Here is a 20261-nt window from a genome sequence, read left to right on the forward strand (position 1 = left end):
TTGGAGGTGAGAGCAGTAGCATCTCTCAGCTCTCAGGAGCTCTCAGCTCAGAGATGGTGGAGGATCAGACAGTTGGTCAGAAAGAGATTACAGGGACCCCTGTGCTAGCACTAGGCACAGCTGAGCAACTTTATTTTACAGACCTAGTTCCCCATTTCAGTTTCAGGGCAGAGAGGAGAGTTTATGGCTGAACAGAGGCCCTGGTTGAAGTCTCAGAGTAGAGAGGAGTGTTTACATTTTTGACTGCAAGGAAGCAGGCACCCTTTCTAGGTAAGGACCAAAGCACAGACTAGGAAAGCAGAGACTATATTTTTCCTTGAATCATGGAAGTACTGAAAAGTCATAAACTCCCAGAATTAACTGTGAAAACAGCAGGCTTGAAAAACCTAAAACTTGGGACAGTGTCCCTCCAGCAAGTGAGCAGAGCCTAACTTTAAAATGAAGTTTAAAGTTAAGAAATAAGCTGGAAAAGTGAGCAAATAAACAAAAAGAACCTGATGGTGAAAGGAAAGATCAAAATACAAACTTAGAAGAAGACAATAATGTGGAAACAGGTACAAGCAAAACTTAAAAGAAAAAAAATGCAGATTTAACACAAGTCTAAAAGGCATTTCTAGAATGGCTAAAGAAAAAGTTAAAAAAAAGATTTTTAGAAACCAAATAAGAGTAGTAGAGGAAAACTAAACAAAGAAATGAGAGAGAATCAAGGAAATTATGAAAAGATAAATAATAGCTTGGTAAAAACCACAACAAAATAACAAGAATAAAGAGCCACAAGACTACCAAAAATAATAACTTAAAAAATTGACTAAATAGAAAGTGAGGTATATAACTTCACTGAAGAAAATAGTTCCTTGACTCCATGATTCACCAAGAAACAAAACATTCAACAAATGAAAAAAAGGAAGAAAATGTGAAAGCTTATTGGAGAAACAATTGACATGGAGAATAAAATTTTTGGACTTCGAGAAAGCCATGATCAAAGAAGGGTCTAGACACCATATCTCAAGGAAATACAGAGGGAAACTACCTCTATATCTCAAAAGCAGAAAGTAAAACAGAAACTGAAAAAATCTACCTATCACCCTCTGAAAGATATTCCAAGATAAAACTCCCATAATTATTATAGTCAAATTCCAGAGCTCCCAGGTCAAGGAGGAAATATTGCAAATAGTCAGAAAGAAACCATTCAAATACCATGGAGTCATAATATTTTTAGCAACTACCATATTAAAGAACGGAGGAATTAAAATATGATATTCCAGGAGATAAAGGATTACAACCCAAAATAGCTGAGAACAACTGAGAATAATCTTTCCAGGGTTGGAGGGAGAAGGAAATGAATATTAAATGGAATTGAGGAGTTTCAAGTATTCTTGATGGAAAGATCAAAGCTGAACAGAACATTTGACATTGAAACATAAGACCTAAGAGAAGCAATAAAAGGAATGGATTTAAGGTTAAAATGTTTCCATTTCTAAATGGGAAGAAGATATGTGTAAATCCTAAAAATTTTCTCATTATTAGGATATTTAGAAGGAAGCTAGAGGGAGGGAGACAGGATGGAAACAGTGGATACAAAGCACTCAAAACTTAGTATTTAAAATTATGACACAAGTAAGAGACAGGACCATAGACCTGGAAAATGCCTTGGCAGTCATTTGATCCAAATGCCTACTTTTAAGGTGATAAAACTGTGGTGAAGGTGAAATAACTTGCTACAAGTCACACATCTAATTAGTAGCAGAGCAACCAAGATTCTACTCAAATAGCCTTATTCTACACCAAAATGCTTTGCCCAGAGAGATCAAGTCATTTGCTAATTGGTAAATTAAATTGGGTTGAATAAATTACAAGTGCTCTGCACTGGACTTTTTGTTGAGCAAACTAGTTTTGAGACTGCTTATTACATATATTTTCCTATTCAGATATTTCATTTGGTAAATGAGGGAATTCCTTTGAGGAATTCTGTCTCTTGAGTTGCTGGAACCAAAAAAGGAATTCCCTCAGTGGGCTGGCAATATTGTTTTAATCAAGGCTTTCTTCAAGTGTGATATGAACTACATCAAACAGAGGGTAAATCATAACCTAACAAAAGGACCTATTAGGTATTGCTTGTTGGGGCAGCACAGTGGTACAATGAATAGAGTACCAGTCCTGAAGTGAGGAAAAATCCTCTTGATGACTTCAAATCTGATTTTAGACACTTACTAGTGGAGAATGAGACATGGTCATGACAAGATCTTTTTTTATTTGATTATGAATCTCTATTACAAGGGGTCTCTCCCTCATCCACTATATGTTTGGGAAGAATAGATATGAGGGACAAAAAAATTGCCCAGAATTTTTAAATGTATGTATTTTCATTCATAACCAAGATCAAAGACTGCCATTTCCAGTAGATCATTAGATTCTAGAAATGAAGAGAAAGGAAGCAATCATCATTGATCAACATCCTCTATATGGATGAATTACAATGTGGTTTTTTTCTTAATTGTTAACTCTATGACCAGGAAAGTAACACATTATTCAGATTTCATATATAGATGTTTGCACTTTTCTTTTATTTAATGTTATGATTTTTGAACTTTCTCTGTGACAGCCTTGAGGCAAATTGGTAGTAGAGTAGATAAAAGTGAAGAACTTAGTAATTAGTATGAGCTTTGACAAATTTACTAACTTCTTTAGACCTCTGTTTTCATATGGAAAACAATGATTTCTATAGGCTTTATAACTTAAAATCTGTCATCTTATGATCAAGTCTTACTTAGCAGGCAGGTTTCTTAAGGATGGATAAATAATCAAAGACCATGGATGGTTTGGTGCCCAAAATGCTCAGAGTTGATAAGGAGGCAGCAGATCAAAAAATCAACAAGAATTTATTAAGTGTCTAAAATAGCCTGGATGGTGATCTATCACAAAAGTCCACGAATATTAACATGGATGTGCTGAGTTTGATAGAACAATCCTAAAAATGTTCAATCCAGTTGGAAATGTGACAAGATCTTAGGTGGAAGGTCAAGATTAATAATGTAATTTGGAATTCATCTACCTAGAGAAAGATGTGAGGATGTTTCCCCTCAGGTTTTTAAGGAGAGAGAGTATAATGAAAAATGATTGTGAGATTAAAATGGCAGAAGTCAATTAAAAGCAATTATATGGAATCTCTTAAATAGAAATGTACCTGTAAGTATTTTATAACAAGATGGTTGTTAGCTTTACAGATAGTACCTTCTTAAAGATTGTCACTGTCACTAACCATAGAGGTACTCACAGAAGGAAGAAGCAGCAAATAATTCTCTTGACTTTGACAGATCTCACATTGTCCAGCTATGCTAAGGGAGTGTTATTATTATGTTAATTTAAAAAACAAGAAAAAGGAATCAATAAAATAATTTTTGAAATCTTTAATGAGTAAATACAGACTCAGAGTAAAGTATATACTGGAATTTAAAAAGAAAAAATAAGGTTGTTTTGATCATTAACTTTATAAAGATGACCACTGGAACTAAGGGAAAAGAGAACAGAGACAATGAAACACTGAAAAAAATCTGTGTTGCAAAATTAGGTTGGGCTGAATTTTCAAATATATTCATTCTAATCTAGGATTTTTTTTTCTGGTTCTCAATTGAAAACACAATTAGTGGGAGGAAAGGCAGAGAGGATATATGAACAAATATAAAATATATTTTATTTTCTTCTATCTAAAAATTGGGGAGAAGGAAGAGAAGAGGAAATCAAGAAATATTTTGTGTAAGGTGTCACACAAGTCACACAGTGACTAGATTTGAGGTCAGAGGATTTGACTTTGGCTTTGTCATCTTCTCACTGTGTAACCTTCCCCAACTTCTCCAAAGTCTAATTTTCTCATTTGTAAAGCAGAGGCTTTGACTAGATGGCCTCTGCAATCCCATCCATTATTTTTCAGTCAAGTTTAACATCTTCATGACCCTCTTTGGTGCTTTATTGGCAAAATACTAGCATGGTGTGCCATTTCATCCTCCAGTTCATCTTACTAATGAGGAAACTGAGGCAGATAGGGGATAAGGTTAAGGATCACACAGCTTGTAAGTGTCTGAGATTAGTTTTGAACTTGAGGAGATATCATTCTGACTTCAAGTAGTTTTCTCTATCCACCAGCCATCTAGCAGCCTCTCAAAAGCAAAACAAGATTGCTGACTATTTCACAATAGTGACATTTTTCACAAGCTAAGGAAGAATTTGCTTTGGGTTTCTTTTTGCTTTGTTTTTGTTTTGTTTTGTTTTGTTTTGTTTTGTTTTTGTTTTTAAACCGAGACTCCATGGATAGATTTCTCTCCTCAAATAGCTCTCCAAGAAACAGAAGTAAACACTCTTAGAAGTAGAACTTTATTTGTTCCTAGACTTTATCACTTGGAAAAACCTAGGACACTTGGTCAAAAGCCAGGAGAGGGAGTGGCAACAAGTGGGAATGGGCTAGGTGGATAGTACTGACTGAAATTCAGTGGCCTGGGTTTGAAAATTCCAGCTCAGTTCCTCAGTCCCAGAGGTAGCTAGCTAGGTGGGTGCAGGGAATAGAGCACTGAGTCTGGTGTCAGAAGATCTGAATTCAAATCCAGCCTCAGATTAGCTGTGTGACTCTAAGCAAGACATTTAGATTCTGTTTCGTTCAGTTTTCTCAATTACAAAATGGGATGATAACAACTCCTACCTCAAAAGGATTTTGAGGATCAAATGAGATATTTGTTAAGCACTTAGCACAGTGCCTGGTACATGGTTTAGTTCCATATAAATGTTTATTGCCTTCCCAGTGGGATCTTCCTGAGTCAACGTCTCTGAGTCTCATCTCCCTCCTTTTTAATATCAGGACGTTAACTTAGTTGATTTCTAAGTTTATTCTAGATATAAACCTATGAAAACCTATAAAGTTTGGAGGCAGAAAGTTGTTCCGGCTGGGTTTGTAAAGCTCTAGCTGAATTCAGAACGATATTCTACTAATAAAAACGCGCTGTTTGTTTGTTTGTTTGTTTGTTTTGTTTTGTTTTGTTTTGTTTTGTTTTTTTTGGTTTTTTTCCTTAGAAAAAGAGAAGTTTTCTGGAAATTTGACAGTTTTATATGTAAATCCTCTTCCCTAAAACAAAATCCGGAAAATAAGCGCTCTCTTATTAGCCGAAATGTAAAGAGAAGGGGTTCTATTTAAAAGATGAGTTCGTATGGGAGGGAGGCTGGAGAAGATGTTTGTGAGGTCCTGGAGAATCTTTTCCCCCTCCTGCCAACATACCCTTTGCTTACCTGAAATACGATCGTCTGCAACCGCCAAATACATGGATTGTGAAAGTGGGAATAAGAAAGGAGCTTTTGGGGAAATGAAACTGAAAGTTCGCAAGTTGTCTCTGAGGAGGGCGGAAGGAGGAGGGGGCGAGTTGGGTTAAAGGTCCAGGAAGGAGTTAGGACTCCTCCCTTGCCAGAGCCTTCTCTGCTCCCCAACTATCAGTTCCTAAACTGATTTTACAGCCCCGGTTCCTCTACTCACGAGTCCCGAATCTGCCTTCATGGCAACTGACTGGGCTGCCCACAGCCCACCGTACCGTGTTCTGGTCCGGGTGTCTAAGAGTTGTTCTAGACTGGAGAAGAAACTGCAAAAATATTTCCAGAGTCCGCGCAAGTCCGGGGGAGGCGAGTGCGTGGTCAAAGCCGGCCCCGAAGAAGGCACTTTCTGGGTAGAATTTCTGGAAAAACAAGGTGAGGCTGAAGGGATTTGGGGGAGTCGCAGGGCAGACCAGCGTAGGAGGGAAGGCAGCAGCGAGGAGATGGAGTGAACTGGGATAGGGCACCAAAGTGAAGCTCCACCTAAACCAGGAGTAGAGCAACTGGAAAACAGGACTGGATTAATAATAGAAAATAAGTTGCATTTATATAAATCCCACTGTGTTCCAGGCACTATACTAAACTTACAAATATCTCATTTAATTCTTGAAAAATCCTTTGGAAATAGGTGCTATTATTATTCCCATTTTATAATCCAGTAAACTGAGGCAGAAGCTAAATAGCTTGTCCATGGTTCCATAATTTATAATTATTGGAGGCTCAGTTCTTGGATATGGGATATGGGTTCTCTTCCCCCTTCATTCCGAAACTCAAGATTACCACCAAGGAAGGTGAAGGATCCATCTTCTTTGTATCAGGTCAGTATAAATTCATCAGATTTGTATGGTTTCACCTTCTGCTATCCTTAGAAAGTCAGAAACCTCCAAACAATACCACTCTTTGACCCACCAACTCTCTCTGGGAAGAAGTTCACTGAACATTCCAATGGAAAAGGGAATGAAGCTGTTCTTTAGAGGCTGGGTGGGTGGGTAGGGGAGAGAGGGACCAAGATTGTGTCTGGATCATCTGCGTTCTTGCTATCCAATGTATTCCCCAAACTTTGAGTGGACTGGACCCTGTATTTTCTTAGGATTACTTTATCATCCCTTGTTCCTTATATAGGCCATTTTCTGGGGTGCAGGTTTAGTGAAACTGCAGATATGAATGATGATGATATAGAACAGATGAAAATAGATCATCTTTGATTACCCCTAAGTTAAGATTCTGAGCAATATAGTGTCAGAATGCACGACTAGCAAAAGGAGACAAGGCAAATATAAAACTAAGAAATATTCTGGAACTTTATTGGCCTAAAGGTATGAATGATAAACTTTCTTTTAAAGTAAATGAAATTATCTATTTGATATCAGGATGCTGAAAAAAGCAGGATAATGGAATGGTGATCTAATGATAAAGGAGTACTTCCACACAACTTTACTATTCAGTTTCATAAACAAGTTAAGATTTTTATTCCATTCAGATGAGCCAGTCAACTCATTTTCTGGATAGGATTTGAGAATGAAAGGGATGATACTATTGAGAAATTCCTTGTTTCTTAATTTACCTCAATCTCTGATACTGTTTGACCCACAATGACTTGCATGGAGATTGTCCAAGGGGCTTATCCAAGAGCTCAAAAGACCCCTTCTTTCCATAGAATGTAGATGTAATGACTTTTGGGGCCTCAGTAATTGTATTTCTGTCTGAAGTCTTTTGTTCCTGCCTCCATAAGGATTTCACCTTTATAACTTGTGCTGTTAGTAATTCTGACTGCCAATTTCCTCCTTTCATTGAACTTCTCTGGAAGAATAAGAGTTCTTTCTCTAGTCACTAAGCGTTCTGAGCCAGTTTACTTGAATCTTTCTTATGCCGACAATTTAGATATTCCATGATGGTTAACAATAACTTTGGAATAATGTGGAATAGTAGACCTGGTTCTTTCTTGCTCTGTCAACCTCTCACGCTGTCCCCCAAGCTCATCACTCTTTTACAAATGAGGCCTTCTTTCTGTTCCACTGAGAAGACCATCCATGCACTATCACAAGGGCACTGGCCAGAATGTGTCAGCAGTATCTGACCTTACTCCCATTTGTATTTGCATTCTCCTTTAACTTTAACCCTGGTATCAGGGTCAATGATGTTGTATTCCTGTCATTGGCTGAATTTGATTCAGAGCTGATCCTCTGGTGATTCCAGTGTGATACAGGAATTTAAAAAGATACACAATGTCATTCAACTGTTAACAGAAGGAGGTTTGTGTAGCCAAGACATAATAAGGGTATTCAACAGGGACATCACACTTCCCTCTGATAGATCAAACCCCCTCATTTCTATATGAAATGCCTTAATTATTCCAGGAAGTGTCATTGGGTTTTGGGACATCAGTCTGGTCTGAAGGGCTCTAATGTATGTGGGCAAGCCTTGCTATGCCCTGAGGTAAACAGAAACTGAGACATCATCAACATGGCCTGAGGCTATCAGGAAGCTGCCACAACAGCTAAGTGTCTTCAGTCTCAGCCCCTTTGGGCCAATCAAATCTTGGGCATAGTTTTCTGTCCTTTTTGTAAAAGAAGCAGCCTAGTCTTGGAGCAATCAAATCTTGAACATAATTTCCTTTGTGGAGAAAAAAAACAAACTGCCTAACTTACATGGTAGGGAAGGGAGAACTTTATAGATACTGGTTCTATCACAAATAGCAATGAAAAGAATACTACTAGAAACATGCACTCTGAATAATTGTCATCGGCAATCTTGGTACAGAAGAATACAGAATAAATCACTCCTTCCTCCTGTTGGTGGAAGGTAGGGGGGGAATAAAGGAGAGCGTGGAAAGCCTTTTCAGATGGATGATTTGCTTAATGGATTGTGTTGGTTATGTAGGACATTTCAACACTGTGTGTGTGTGTGTGTGTGTGTAAGACATCTGGAAATGACCGTAATACACAAACAAAAGGAAACAAAACAACTTTCTTTAAGAGAGAATGAGAGAAAGAGTAGGTGCTGAGGGCAAGAGTGCCTGCACAAATCCTTTTTCTTCTAAGATAGTAGTCTACAGCACCCCTCTTGCAGTCCAAAGTCATCACAGTCACTAAATCTAACCTTCATAAAGAACCCCTTTTAAGTTTCTCAAAGAGCTGTTCTATGTCTTTTGATTCTCACAACAAAAATCAGAAATAAAAAGAATAACCAGGGCCTACTTCACATGGTAATATGCTAACAAAACTGAGAACATAAAAGAAATAAAAAAAATCTTTAAAATATTAAATAAGCAAATTAACTTAAGATCAAATAAAGATGTGACACTAAAAGTGAGATGGGGCTTTTATTATTCTCATTTTACAAATGAGACATTTTTGCAGAGGATTATGCCGAATGTGATGAAGGTTTTAAACTTAGGTCTTTCTGATGTCCAGCAACCTGTCTGCCTTACCATCTCTTTAATTCTAGTAGTATTAAACAAAAATTTAGGTATTTAGAGTATCAACAATAAGTAGTAATAAGCAATAAAGAACAGATTAAACATTTCAAAGTTCTACCCAGGCACTCAATGAGTTTTTTTGGTTGTTGTTTGTTTTGGTAGTCAACAGCCTCTTTTATAGTCCCCTTTAGTCATTACATCCAGAAACTTTCTTTCTGGTCCACTAGAATTCTCTTTCCCTCCTCACCTCCTCCAATAGCACCTTCTTCCTTGGACTTAGGTGGAAACATCCTCTTTGCAAAAGGATGTGTGTGACAGAAAGCCTATTTTATAAACCAGGAAGATCTATAATCACAATAGAACTCTGACTTCCTAACCAGAATTTTTATCTTTAACAACTTTACCTCCCAAGGGATAGCTGCTACTAGTCCCAGACTTAGCTTCCAAAAGCACTTGGCTTCTTGCTTCCCCTTTATCCATCTATTCTTGGTTTAGGTGATAATAAATCCCACTATAATTCAGAGAAAAGGTGGAATTTTTCTTTTCTTTTTTAATTTTATAATAACTTTTTATTGACAGAATCCATGCCAGGGTAATTTTTTACAACATTATCCCTTGCATTCACTTCTGTTCCGATTTTTCCCCTCCCTCCCTCCACCCCCTCCCCTAGATGGCAAGCTGTCCTATATATATTAAATATGTTGCAGTATATCCTAGATACAATATATGTATGAACTGAACAGTTCTCTTGTTGCACAGGGAGAATTGAATTCAGAAGGTAAAAATAACCCGGGAAGAAAAACAAAAATGCAAATAGTTTACATTCATTTCCCAGTGTCCTTTCTTTGGGTATAGCTGCTTCTGTCCATCATTGATCAATTGAAACTGAGTTAGGTCTCTTTGTCAAAGAAATCCACTTCCATCAGAATACATCTTCTTGTTGTTGGTGGTGTTGAAGTATATAACGATCTCCTGGTTCTGCTCATTTCACTTAGCATCAGTTCATGTAAGTCTCTCCAAACCTCTCTGAAATCATCTTGCTGGTCATTTCTTACATAACATTCATATACCACAATTTACCCAGCCATTCTCCAATTGATGGGCATCCATTCAATTTCCAGTTTCTAGCCACTACAAACAGGGTTGCCACAAACATTTTGGCACATACAGGTCCCTTTCCCTTCTTTAGTATTTCTTTGGGATATAAGCCCAATAGAAACACTGCTGGATCAAAGGGCATGCACAGTTTGATAAATTTGGGGACATAATTCCAAATTGCTCTCCAGAATGGTTGGATTCGTTCACAACTCCACCAACAACGCATCAGTGTCCCAGTTTTCCCCCATCCCCTCCAACATTTATCATTATTTTTTCCTGTCATCTTAGCCAATCTGACAGGTGGGTAGTGGTATCTCAGAGTTGTCTTAATTTGCATTTCTCTGATCAATAGTGATTTGGAACACTCTTTCATATGAATGGTAATAATTTCAATTTCATCATCTGAAAATTGTCTGTTCGTATTCTTTGACCATTTATCAATTGGAGAATGTCTTGATTTCTTATAAATTTGAGTCAATTCTCTATATATTTTGGAAATGAGGCCTTTATCAGAACCTTTAACTGTGAAGATGTTTTCCCAGTTTTTTGCTTTCCTTCTAATCTTGTTTGCATTAGTTTTGTTTGTACAAAGGCTTTTTAATTTGATATAATCAAAATTTTCTATTTTGTGATCAGTAATGGTCTCTAGTTCATCTTTGGTCACAAATTTCTTTCTTCTCCACAAGTCTGAGAGATAAACTATCCTATGTTCTTCTCATTTATTTATAATCTCGTTCTTTATGCCTAGATCATGGACCCATTTGGACCTTATCTTGGTATACGGTGTTAAGTGGGTCCATGCCTAATTTCTGCCATACTAATTTCCAATTATCCCAGCAGTTTTTATCAAATAATGAATTCTTATCTCAAAAGTCAGGATCTTTGGGTTTGTCAAAAACTAGATTGCTATAGTTGACTATTCTGTCTTGTGAACCTAACCTATTCTACTGATCAACTAGTCTGTTTCTTAGCTAATACCAAATGGTTTTGGTGACTGCTGCTTTATAATATAGTTTTAGATCAGGTACAGCTAGGGAAAAAGTGGAATTTTTCAGGAAGAACAAGACAACAGAATATAAAAATAGGAAAACTTTATTTTGTAGATTTCTTTTCCTAAGGTAGCAAAAATTTGAACCATAAATTACTGGCTGTAACCCTTCCTGAGAAACTTGAGGTCAGGAAACCTTACAGTAGGAATCATGGAAGTTACTGAAATTCCAACTTGTCATTTTGTAGAAAAAGGAAACTGAAACAGGAGACTTAAGTGAAACATGATTAGAGTCAGCTGAGTTCTAACAATTTTCTGGACCTATAGTTTTGAAAGAAGGAAGAGAAGAAGAAAAGAAGAAAGGAAAAAAAGGAACTGAGTGGAGGGAAAAGATAAGAGGAAAGAAAAAAAGAGGAAGAAAAAGGAGAGAAAAAGGAAGCAGTGTAACCAGATGTTAAGTTTTCTGCCAATCAAAGAGCCTTTATTAAGCATTTCCTATGTGCCAGGTACTGTGCTAAAGCCTTTTAGAAGTTGGATCAAGAAAGAGCATTTTTAAGGGAAGGAAGAGAGAGGATCATATTGAGAGACATGAGAGGACTATGACTTGACTAATATGTTGGTTGATTTTGCTGAATTGCCTTTTTTATGCTCAAGAATTTTTCATTCTTTTTTAATGGGTTGATTTTTGGGTTACAGAGGAGAAAGCAATTTTTAAAAAGCTGGCCAGAGAGAGATCTTTAGGGGCAAAGGAAACTGAATTCAGCTCACACCATATGTTGTATGTAAGGGTAGTTCCAGTTTGCTGTTTTGCATTGAAGGGATTTCAAAGTACAATTTCTGAAAGTTGGAAGCTGACCAAGGGAATGTGGAATGCTTCCTGATGACTTAGTCAAAGGAAAGCTATTTATAGTCACAGGGTGAAAATTGAAGAGCTAGGGAGGGACTTTTGTGGGGAAACGAAAGAGAAAGCTTTTAAAGCCAGAGATTAGGTTCAGGGTTAGAGAGGAAGATGGAGATATCAGATGATTTCCCTCTGGTCCTAGACGGTACCTGGGGTCCCAATCCCCCCCCCAAGAAATTGCTTAAGAAGTTGCAGTGTTACTTCCAGAGTCCCCGGAGATCAGGAGAGGGAGAGTGCATGCTTACAGCACAGATGGGCTGCTCTGAGATCCTTCTCTTCTTTTACCATGAGGAAAGTAAGTGAGGAAGGGTAGTACAGGAAAGGGGATGGAGTCCATGCCAAAATGAGGTAATGGGTGGATAAAGAGAAATGAATTTCTCAGATGTCACTAATGAAGAGAACCCCTTAGAGACATCTAACCTAACTTCTTCCATTTGACATGTAGAGAAATTGAGGCCAGAAGAGAAAAAGGCAGACATCAAGTATTTGTTAAGTTCTTGCTATCTCTAAGCACTGTGGTAAATTCAGGGTAAACAAAGAAAGGCAAAAGCATGGTCACTGCCCACCACAGCTATGTATTTAGAGTTTATAGGAGGTAATCTCATATGGAAAGAACAAAAGAAGGGAAGAAGAGGATGGAGAGTGGACAGAAAAGGCCTTTTATACAAAGTAGCATCTGGGCAGAGTCTAGAAGGGAGCCAAGAGGTGGAGGTGAGGAGGAAAAACATTCTATTCGAGGACCACAGCCAATGCAAAGTCATACTAGTCATAGAATAGAGAGATGCATTTGAAACAGAAAATATAGTGTTATATAGGAAAGTGATTTGTCAACATACATTAAGTGGCAGAGCCAAGATTAGAACCCAACTCTAATTGGAGTCAAGAGCCCTCGATTAGATTCTGTACTTCTCCTTACAAACATTGTGACATTGGGCAAATTACTTACACACTCTACAGCACAGTCTTAGCTATCAAATAAAGGGGATGGACTAGTGACCACTAGGCTCCTTTCTCTTTCTTTTTAAAAATCAATTGTTTGTGATGTATTCAATATTTAGGTTACATGACGACCTTTAATTCAAAATCTATTAACTTAATATCCTTAAAGACCTTAAAGTCAGTCCTACCCTTTAGAAAAAAGATTGTCATTTGGTTGGACAATTGCAAGCACTGTTCAGGCATGGTATCAACACATAGATGATCAGTAGACGCTGGAGGGGGATTTTTTTTTCTTATTACTTTTTTGACAACCCGGTAGCTTTATTTTATTTTTTTGATAACTTTTTTTGACGGAACATATGTCTGGAAATTTTTTACAACATTATCCCTTGCACTTACTTTTGTTCCAACTTTTCCTTTCCCTCCCTCCATCTGGAGGGGGATTTCTACACCTGCTCCAACATTTACTCTTGAGTGGGGGTGAAGCTGGAAACACTCCCTATGTTTTGATCTGTGGGAATCACAAAAACTTTTTAAGGCTAGAGTGATAGTCTAGGAAATAGGTAATTGAAATCATTCAGCAATAATATTAACTATAGATCTTTCTAATGGACTCACTCACTTGCTGAAAATGACTATAATACAAAGCAAAAATAAGATCAAAAGTGTTCAAGGAACAAATGGCTAGAGAGAATCCGGCTAGAGAGAATACCTCTGACACATTCTGCCAGTGGTCCTGGGCCTTAATCTCTCAGTTCCACTGGGTTCCTTTCTAAGTCACTCTAAACAAGTGTTGATTTGTTTTTGAAGTGGGAATGTCTTTGAGAAGAAACATCCTTCACCAATGAAATCTCAGGTCAGGACTGAAAAGGAAAAAAAAAATGGTCCAGAGTCCAAGTTAAGAGACTGGGCGTAAGGGATTTTACTCCTAGCTAGAGAGAAGGGGAGTGTCTGATGGAAGGACTTTCCTGAAAAGATAACACCAAAAAAAGTCAGATGTTGAAGGAATAAAAATGTTAATTAGTAAATAAAGGTGAAAGGTAAATAGGGAGTCAGAATGTGTTATGTGATGACATATTTCTTCCCCTTTCTCCATTCTTGCTATCCTTAAGGCTTAGATCGAAGCAGATCCTAGAGACAACCCTGGGATAAGGGGATCAGAGATTGGGTTTTCTCTTGTTTATGGGATAAAATAAAAATGACTTATATCAGCATTCAAGGCCTTTTATTTCATATACTCCTAACTCTATGTTTATATATTGTACGTGGTAATAACAATACAATAATGTGGTGAATTATTACAGACTTAAATCTTTTCAGCAATACAATGGTCCAACACAATTCTTAAAGCTCACATCCTCAGAAAGAACTATGGAGTCTGAATGCAGATTGAAGCATACTATAACATTTTTTTGTTTTTATATTTTCTTCATTTTTCCCTTTTGTTCAATTTCTTCTTTCACAATATTACTAACTGGAATAATGTTTAATATGATTGCACTTGCATTACTTGTATCAAATTGCTTGATGTCTTGGGAAGGTGGGAAAGGAGGAAGGGAAGGAGAAAAATTGAGAACTCAAAATTTTATTTAAAAATTGAAAGCTGAGAACTATCTTTGTATGTAATTGGAAAAAAATAATATTTTAAAAAAGAAGTTATGGCAACCCCAGGGAGAACAACTTCAGTACAGTAGGAAGCCACATTGAAAAATGAGTGTGCAAAGAAATGGAAGTGAGGAACATAGCCTACTCATGTTAAAAGTTTGATAGTTAAAAGGAGAATGAGAAGATTCTCATTTGAATGGATAACAAAATCAATGTGAAAGTTTTTTTGTTTGTTTTAGGACAGAGCAAAACAAAGCATATTTATTGGCAGAAGAAAACAAGCCAACAGATAGGGAGAAACTGAAAATGAGAGAGAAAGTGCTTGGGTAAAGAAACTTTTTATTTTTAGGTTATGAAATTACCAATTTTATCTTTTTGTTGAGTGTGTTAAATTTATATCTTCTTGTGATTCCCCCTGATCACTACCACCACTTCTAGTCAGTATAATAAGTAGATTTATGAGAAGTCAGTATAAAGTAGACTAACAGGAAGTAACATTGACAAAGGGGGACCTAGAAGTCATGTATAAACCTTCCTAAAGATTTAAGAAGCACAATTTGCAAATTGTGTCATATTAGTAAAAAAAAAAAAAACCACATCCTAATAATGTGTGCTGAATCAGGAGTAGCCACCTATGCTTCGTTGTCAGGGCCTTTTGGTCCTATAATATGTAGATCTCAGAAAAGTTCCAGACATCCCTGGTAAGATCAGGAGAATACCAAATGTTACTAATAATTTTGGGATGGCATTTAGAATTTTACTGACAATTTTGAGATGATCTGGATATGTTAATGAACTAACTCCATTGTGGAACTGATAAGTTTGTTCCTGCACAAAACTCTATAAAATAGGATCCCAAACTCTTGTCCCTTCAAACACTTCTGTCTCCATCTAGGTTCATGTTGTCTAATGCATGATCTCAAACAATTCTAAAAGACACCCATGGTAGAAAATATTATTCACATCAGAATAAAAACTATGGAGTCTGAATGCAGATCAAAGCATACATTTTTTGTTGCTTTTTTTTTCTCATGGTTTTTCCCATTTCTTCTGATTTTTCTTTCACAATATGACTAATATGGAAATGTTTAACATAATAATACATGTTTAATCTATATCAGATTCCTTGCTGCTTTGGTGAGGCTAAGGGGAAGAGAGAGAGGAAGAAAAATTTGGAACTCAAAATCTTACAGAAATAAATGTTAAAGACGGTCTTGGCATGTAATTGGGAAAAAATAAGATATGATTAAGTGCAAAAAATGCTTCTTGTTCTTTTGTTTTTACATTGCTTTTATTTTCCCTTTTATCTAGCTCCCTCTCAGAAAGCTGTCTATATAACAAAGACCTTTTTAGAGGGAAAAAATAACAAGAGGAATAAAAGAAAATGTTAGCAAAATTGATCAGCATGTCTAAAAATTTGACAGTATATGCAGTGGTCCACACCTTCATCTCCACCATCACCATTGTAAAGGAATAGATACGAATTGTCTTCTCATGTCTTTTCTTTGGGGCCCAGCTTGTTCTCTGTCACATGAAACTTTGAAACGCTAATATGTAGAGCTACTCTTTCTTTTTAATAATAATTTTATAAATATGTAAATATATAAAAATATAAATTATATAAGATATAATTTATAAATTTTACATGTAACTTTCAAATCTGTTTGCTTGTCTGATTCCTTCTGTTTGCTATATTCATTTGCAATTTTTTATGGTGGTTCCACTACATTGTTGTAGTCACTGTGTATATGTTTTTCTTGGTTTTGCTTATTTCACTTTGTCTCTGTTCACATGTCTTTTCATGCTTCTCTTTACTCTAAACATTTGTCACTTCTTATAGCATAAAAATCCATTAATTCATATACTACAATTTGTTTAACCATTCCTCAATGGGCATCTACTTTATTTTCAGTTCTTTACTACCAAATAAAGTCTAAATATTTTGGTATATATGGAGATTTTCTTTTTTAACAGTGACATGCTCAGAATGCTATGTTGAGAGTCAGAAGAACCTGAGAATGCTTATTAAATTATGTGACTTTTGCTAATCACATAAACATTTCTTGTCTCTGTTTCCTCATTTGTAAAATGGGGATGACAATAGCACCTAGCTTCTAGGGTTGTTATGAGGATCAAATGAAATAATAATTGTAAAGTGCTTAGCACAGAGTCTGCCATATAGTAAGTGCTACATCTATGTCAGCTATCATTGTGATAACTATTAAAATATATGGCTAGTTGTAAAATTTTTGAGTTTAAAAAGTATAGATCTTTTAGTTGGTTGGAGAAGAATTGAGAAAACACACCTTTTCCCTTTCTTTGTAGAGGACAATGAGTATAGAATATTGCATATGACATGATTTTGTCAACTATTCCCTCCTCTTTATTTTTTATTCATTGTAATAAAGCACATTTCACTGGATAAGGGAGGAGGAAGGATTGGAGATATAACTGATGGAGAAGAAAAAGATATCAAGAAAAAATAGGGCTTAAAAACAATATAACCTTTTTACTTTTTAAAGATTACCACATAATGGACTTGGCTCTTTTCAACAATGAGGTGATACAAGGCAATTCCAATAAACTTGTGATGGAAAATGCCATCCACATGCAGGGAGAGAAGACTGAATGTGGATCAAAGTATGGTATTTTTACCTTTGTTGTTGTTGTTTATTTGTTTGATTTTTTTTCTCTTATTTTTTCCCTTTTGATCTGATTTTTCTTGTGTTTCATTATGAACATGGAAATATGTTTAGAAGAATTGCATGTGTTTAACCTATATTGGGTTGCTTGCGGGAAGGGAGAAAAATTTGGAACACAAGATTTTGAGAAGATGAATATTGAAAACTACCTTTGCATATATTTGGAAAAATAAAATACCATTTAAAAAATTTGATCATTTTATTTTTCTGGTTATACATGTATATTTTTTTAAATACAGATTTTTTATGAATCATGTTGGGAGAAAAAAATCATAAAAAAAGGGAAAAACCATGAGAGAGAAAAAATAGAAAAAAATAAATGAACACAACATTCAATCTCCACAATTCTCTTTCTGGATACTAATGATGTTTTTTAATCCAAAGTTTATTGGGATTGCCTTGGATCACTGAAACACTGAAAAGAACCAAGTCTTTCATAGTTGATCATTATACAATTTTGCTGTTATTGTGTACAACGAATTGCTAGTTCTGCTGGTTTCACTCAGCATCAGTTCATGTAAATCTTTCCAGGCCTTTCTAAAATCATCTTGTACATCATTTTTCATAGAATAACAATAATCCATTACCATCATATACCACAACTTTATTCAGCCATTACCCAATTGATAAGCATCTACTCATTTTCCAATTCTTTGCTACCACAAAAGGAATTGCTACAAACATTTTTTCACATGTGGGTACTTTTCTCTCCTTTATGATTTTCTTGTGATTCAGACCCAGTAATGGCACTGATAGGTCAAAAGGTATACATGGTTAGATAGCCCTTTCAGCAAAGTTCCAAATTGCTCTCCAGAATGACTGGATCATTTCACAACTCCCAGTTTTCTCACATCCCTTCCAACACTTGTCATTATCTTTTTCTGTCATCTTAGCCAATCTGAAACCTCAGAGTTATTTTAATTTGTATTTTTCTAATCAATAGTGATTTAGAGCATTTTTTCATATGACTGTAGATGGCTTTAATTTCATCATCTGAAAATTGTCTGTTCATATTCTTTGACCATTTATCAATTAAGGAATGACTTGTATTTTTATAAATTTGACACTGTTCTTTATATATTTTAGAAATGAGATTTTTATCAGAAACATTGGCTGTAAAAAGTTTTTCCCAGTTTGTATTTCCCTTTTAATCTTATTTGTGTTGATTTTGTTTGTGCAACCTCTTTTTAATTTAATGTTATCAAAGTTGTCCATTTTGTATTTTATAATGTTTTTTAGTTCTTCTTTGGTCATAAATTCCCCACTTCTCCAAAGATTTGATAAGTAAATTATCCCTTCCTTTCCTAATTTAATTATAGTACCCCTCTTTACACCCAAATCATGGGTATAAATGTAAATGTAATGTAAATCATTTTGACTTTATTTTGGTATGGGTGTGAGATATAGATTTATTCTGAATTTGTGACATATTATTTTCTATTTTCCCTGGCAATCTTTGTGAAATGGTGAGTTCTTATCCCAGAAGCTAAAGTTTGGGGGTTTATCAAATACTAGATTACTATAGTTATTGATTGTTGTGTCATGTGTATCTAATCTGTTTCACTGATCAACTGCTCTGTTTCTTAGCCAGTATCAAATGGTTTTGATGACTGTTGCTTTATATGTCATAAAATCCTATTTAGAAAAAGAATATTACCACATCATGATCTTGGTTTTTCCCATGTTTTTCAGCAAGGCAACGAGTTTTGGAGAGAGAAAATCATGAGTTAGAATTGCCAGGAGAAGAAAAGCTGAAGCTCACTGTCAGATTGCCTACAGCAAAGGATGAGGATGAAGGCAATGAAGAAAAAATCTCAAGAGAAGTAAATATACTTTATATATGATCAAAAAGGAAACTGGGTGTTTTTTCTTATATTCAGGGTGGAGTTCAGGAGAAAAATGCTCTTTGGAAGCAGGAAAAATGTATGAAAGAGAGAAGTACGTATTCTTGCCCATATTGAAAAAAGCAAGTGCTTACAAGGGTAAAAGAAACTTTTTAGAGGGAATTGAAAACTAAGAATAGCACATTCCTTGGTCCTCAGTCTCCTAGTCTTTATCTTCCTTCAGTGCTTAGGTCAGGGGTTACTTCATAGACCAGACTATGATCTGATTCCCACTCTTTTCCGCCTAAATATTAATTGTCCTTATCTCTTGTAATCATTTTGTATTGTTTTGTATGCATTTTTTATTTCTTTACTTCTCCTTTATCCTCCCAGTAGAATATATTTAAGGGTAGGAACATTATGCCAATGATCTAGAGCATTGCTTCACACAAAAGAAATGTCTAATAAATGCTTTTTGAACTGAAGGAGCCTCAGGGTTGAATAAATATAGTTGGAAGAAGGGAAAAAAAAGTGATGAATTTTATAAATTTCAAACCTAGAACATATATGGAACACTGTCTATTGGAAATTCCGTTGAATTCAATTTTTAAAATTGTATTTCTATTTTTTCAGTTGACAAAAAATTATTTTTCTCTTCCTTCTCTTCTTCATTATAAAAGGAAAACAAAATCTTTGTAAAAGTGAAAGTAAAACAAATTCCCATGACAGCCAAGATGACTGAGTATAGAAGGAAATACAACCTCGTTCCCTCCACCTACCTCTTTTATAAAGATCTAGTAAATACACCAGACTAAAGCCTAACATAAATGGAGTATGAAAGTAGGAGTCAAAGAGCAGTTGGGTGGCAGAGTAGATAGAGACTAGGTTTGGAGTCAAGAAGCTCATCTTCCTGAGTTCAAACCTGGCCTCAGACACTATTTATCTGTATGACCCCAGACGAGTCATTAATTCTGTTTACCTCAGTTCCTTATCTATAAAATTATTTGGAGAAGGAAATGGCAAGCCCTGCCAATATCTTTGCTAAAAAAAATCCCAAACAGATATGATTGAAACGACCAAACCAAAAGTAAGAGTCTACCTAATCAGAAGGGTGTAATGAACTTCATTCTGATCAGAACTGGTTTAAGGAGGGAAGAATACACACATACACAAACAATTCAGTACAGAAATACATTCTACCCAATAGGCAAATAAGAGGGAAAGAAGTTAGGTGAAAGAGAAGAAAAGGAATAAGAATAAGAGTAGGTTGAGAAAAGGATTAATCAGAAATAAAAACTCTTTAAAAACAGGCGGGAAATGGAGAAGAAAAAGTATCAGAGAATAAAGAAGAAATACACAATAATTCTAATTGTGAATGTGAATAGAATAAACTAACCTGTCAAATAAAAGAGGACAACAAAATTGATTGGAAACCAGAATT

General features: G+C 35.7%; 1 protein-coding gene across 1 annotated transcript in view; it reads left to right on the top strand.

Moving 5' to 3' along the window:
- Window positions 1–4460: 4460 nt before the first annotated feature.
- The window catches only part of PARP14 (poly(ADP-ribose) polymerase family member 14), a 73387-nt gene continuing 57586 nt past the window's right edge, over window positions 4461–20261 (top strand). The window contains exons 1-2 of the mRNA XM_051985403.1: window positions 4461–5721; window positions 18690–18820. Coding sequence (XP_051841363.1) covers window positions 5532–5721; window positions 18690–18820 — 321 coding nt within the window. The 5' untranslated portion in view covers window positions 4461–5531. The remainder of the gene's footprint in view (window positions 5722–18689; window positions 18821–20261) is intronic.

This window comes from Antechinus flavipes, chromosome 3 (assembly GCF_016432865.1).
Source record: "Antechinus flavipes isolate AdamAnt ecotype Samford, QLD, Australia chromosome 3, AdamAnt_v2, whole genome shotgun sequence".
NCBI classification, from domain to species: Eukaryota; Metazoa; Chordata; class Mammalia; order Dasyuromorphia; family Dasyuridae; genus Antechinus; species Antechinus flavipes.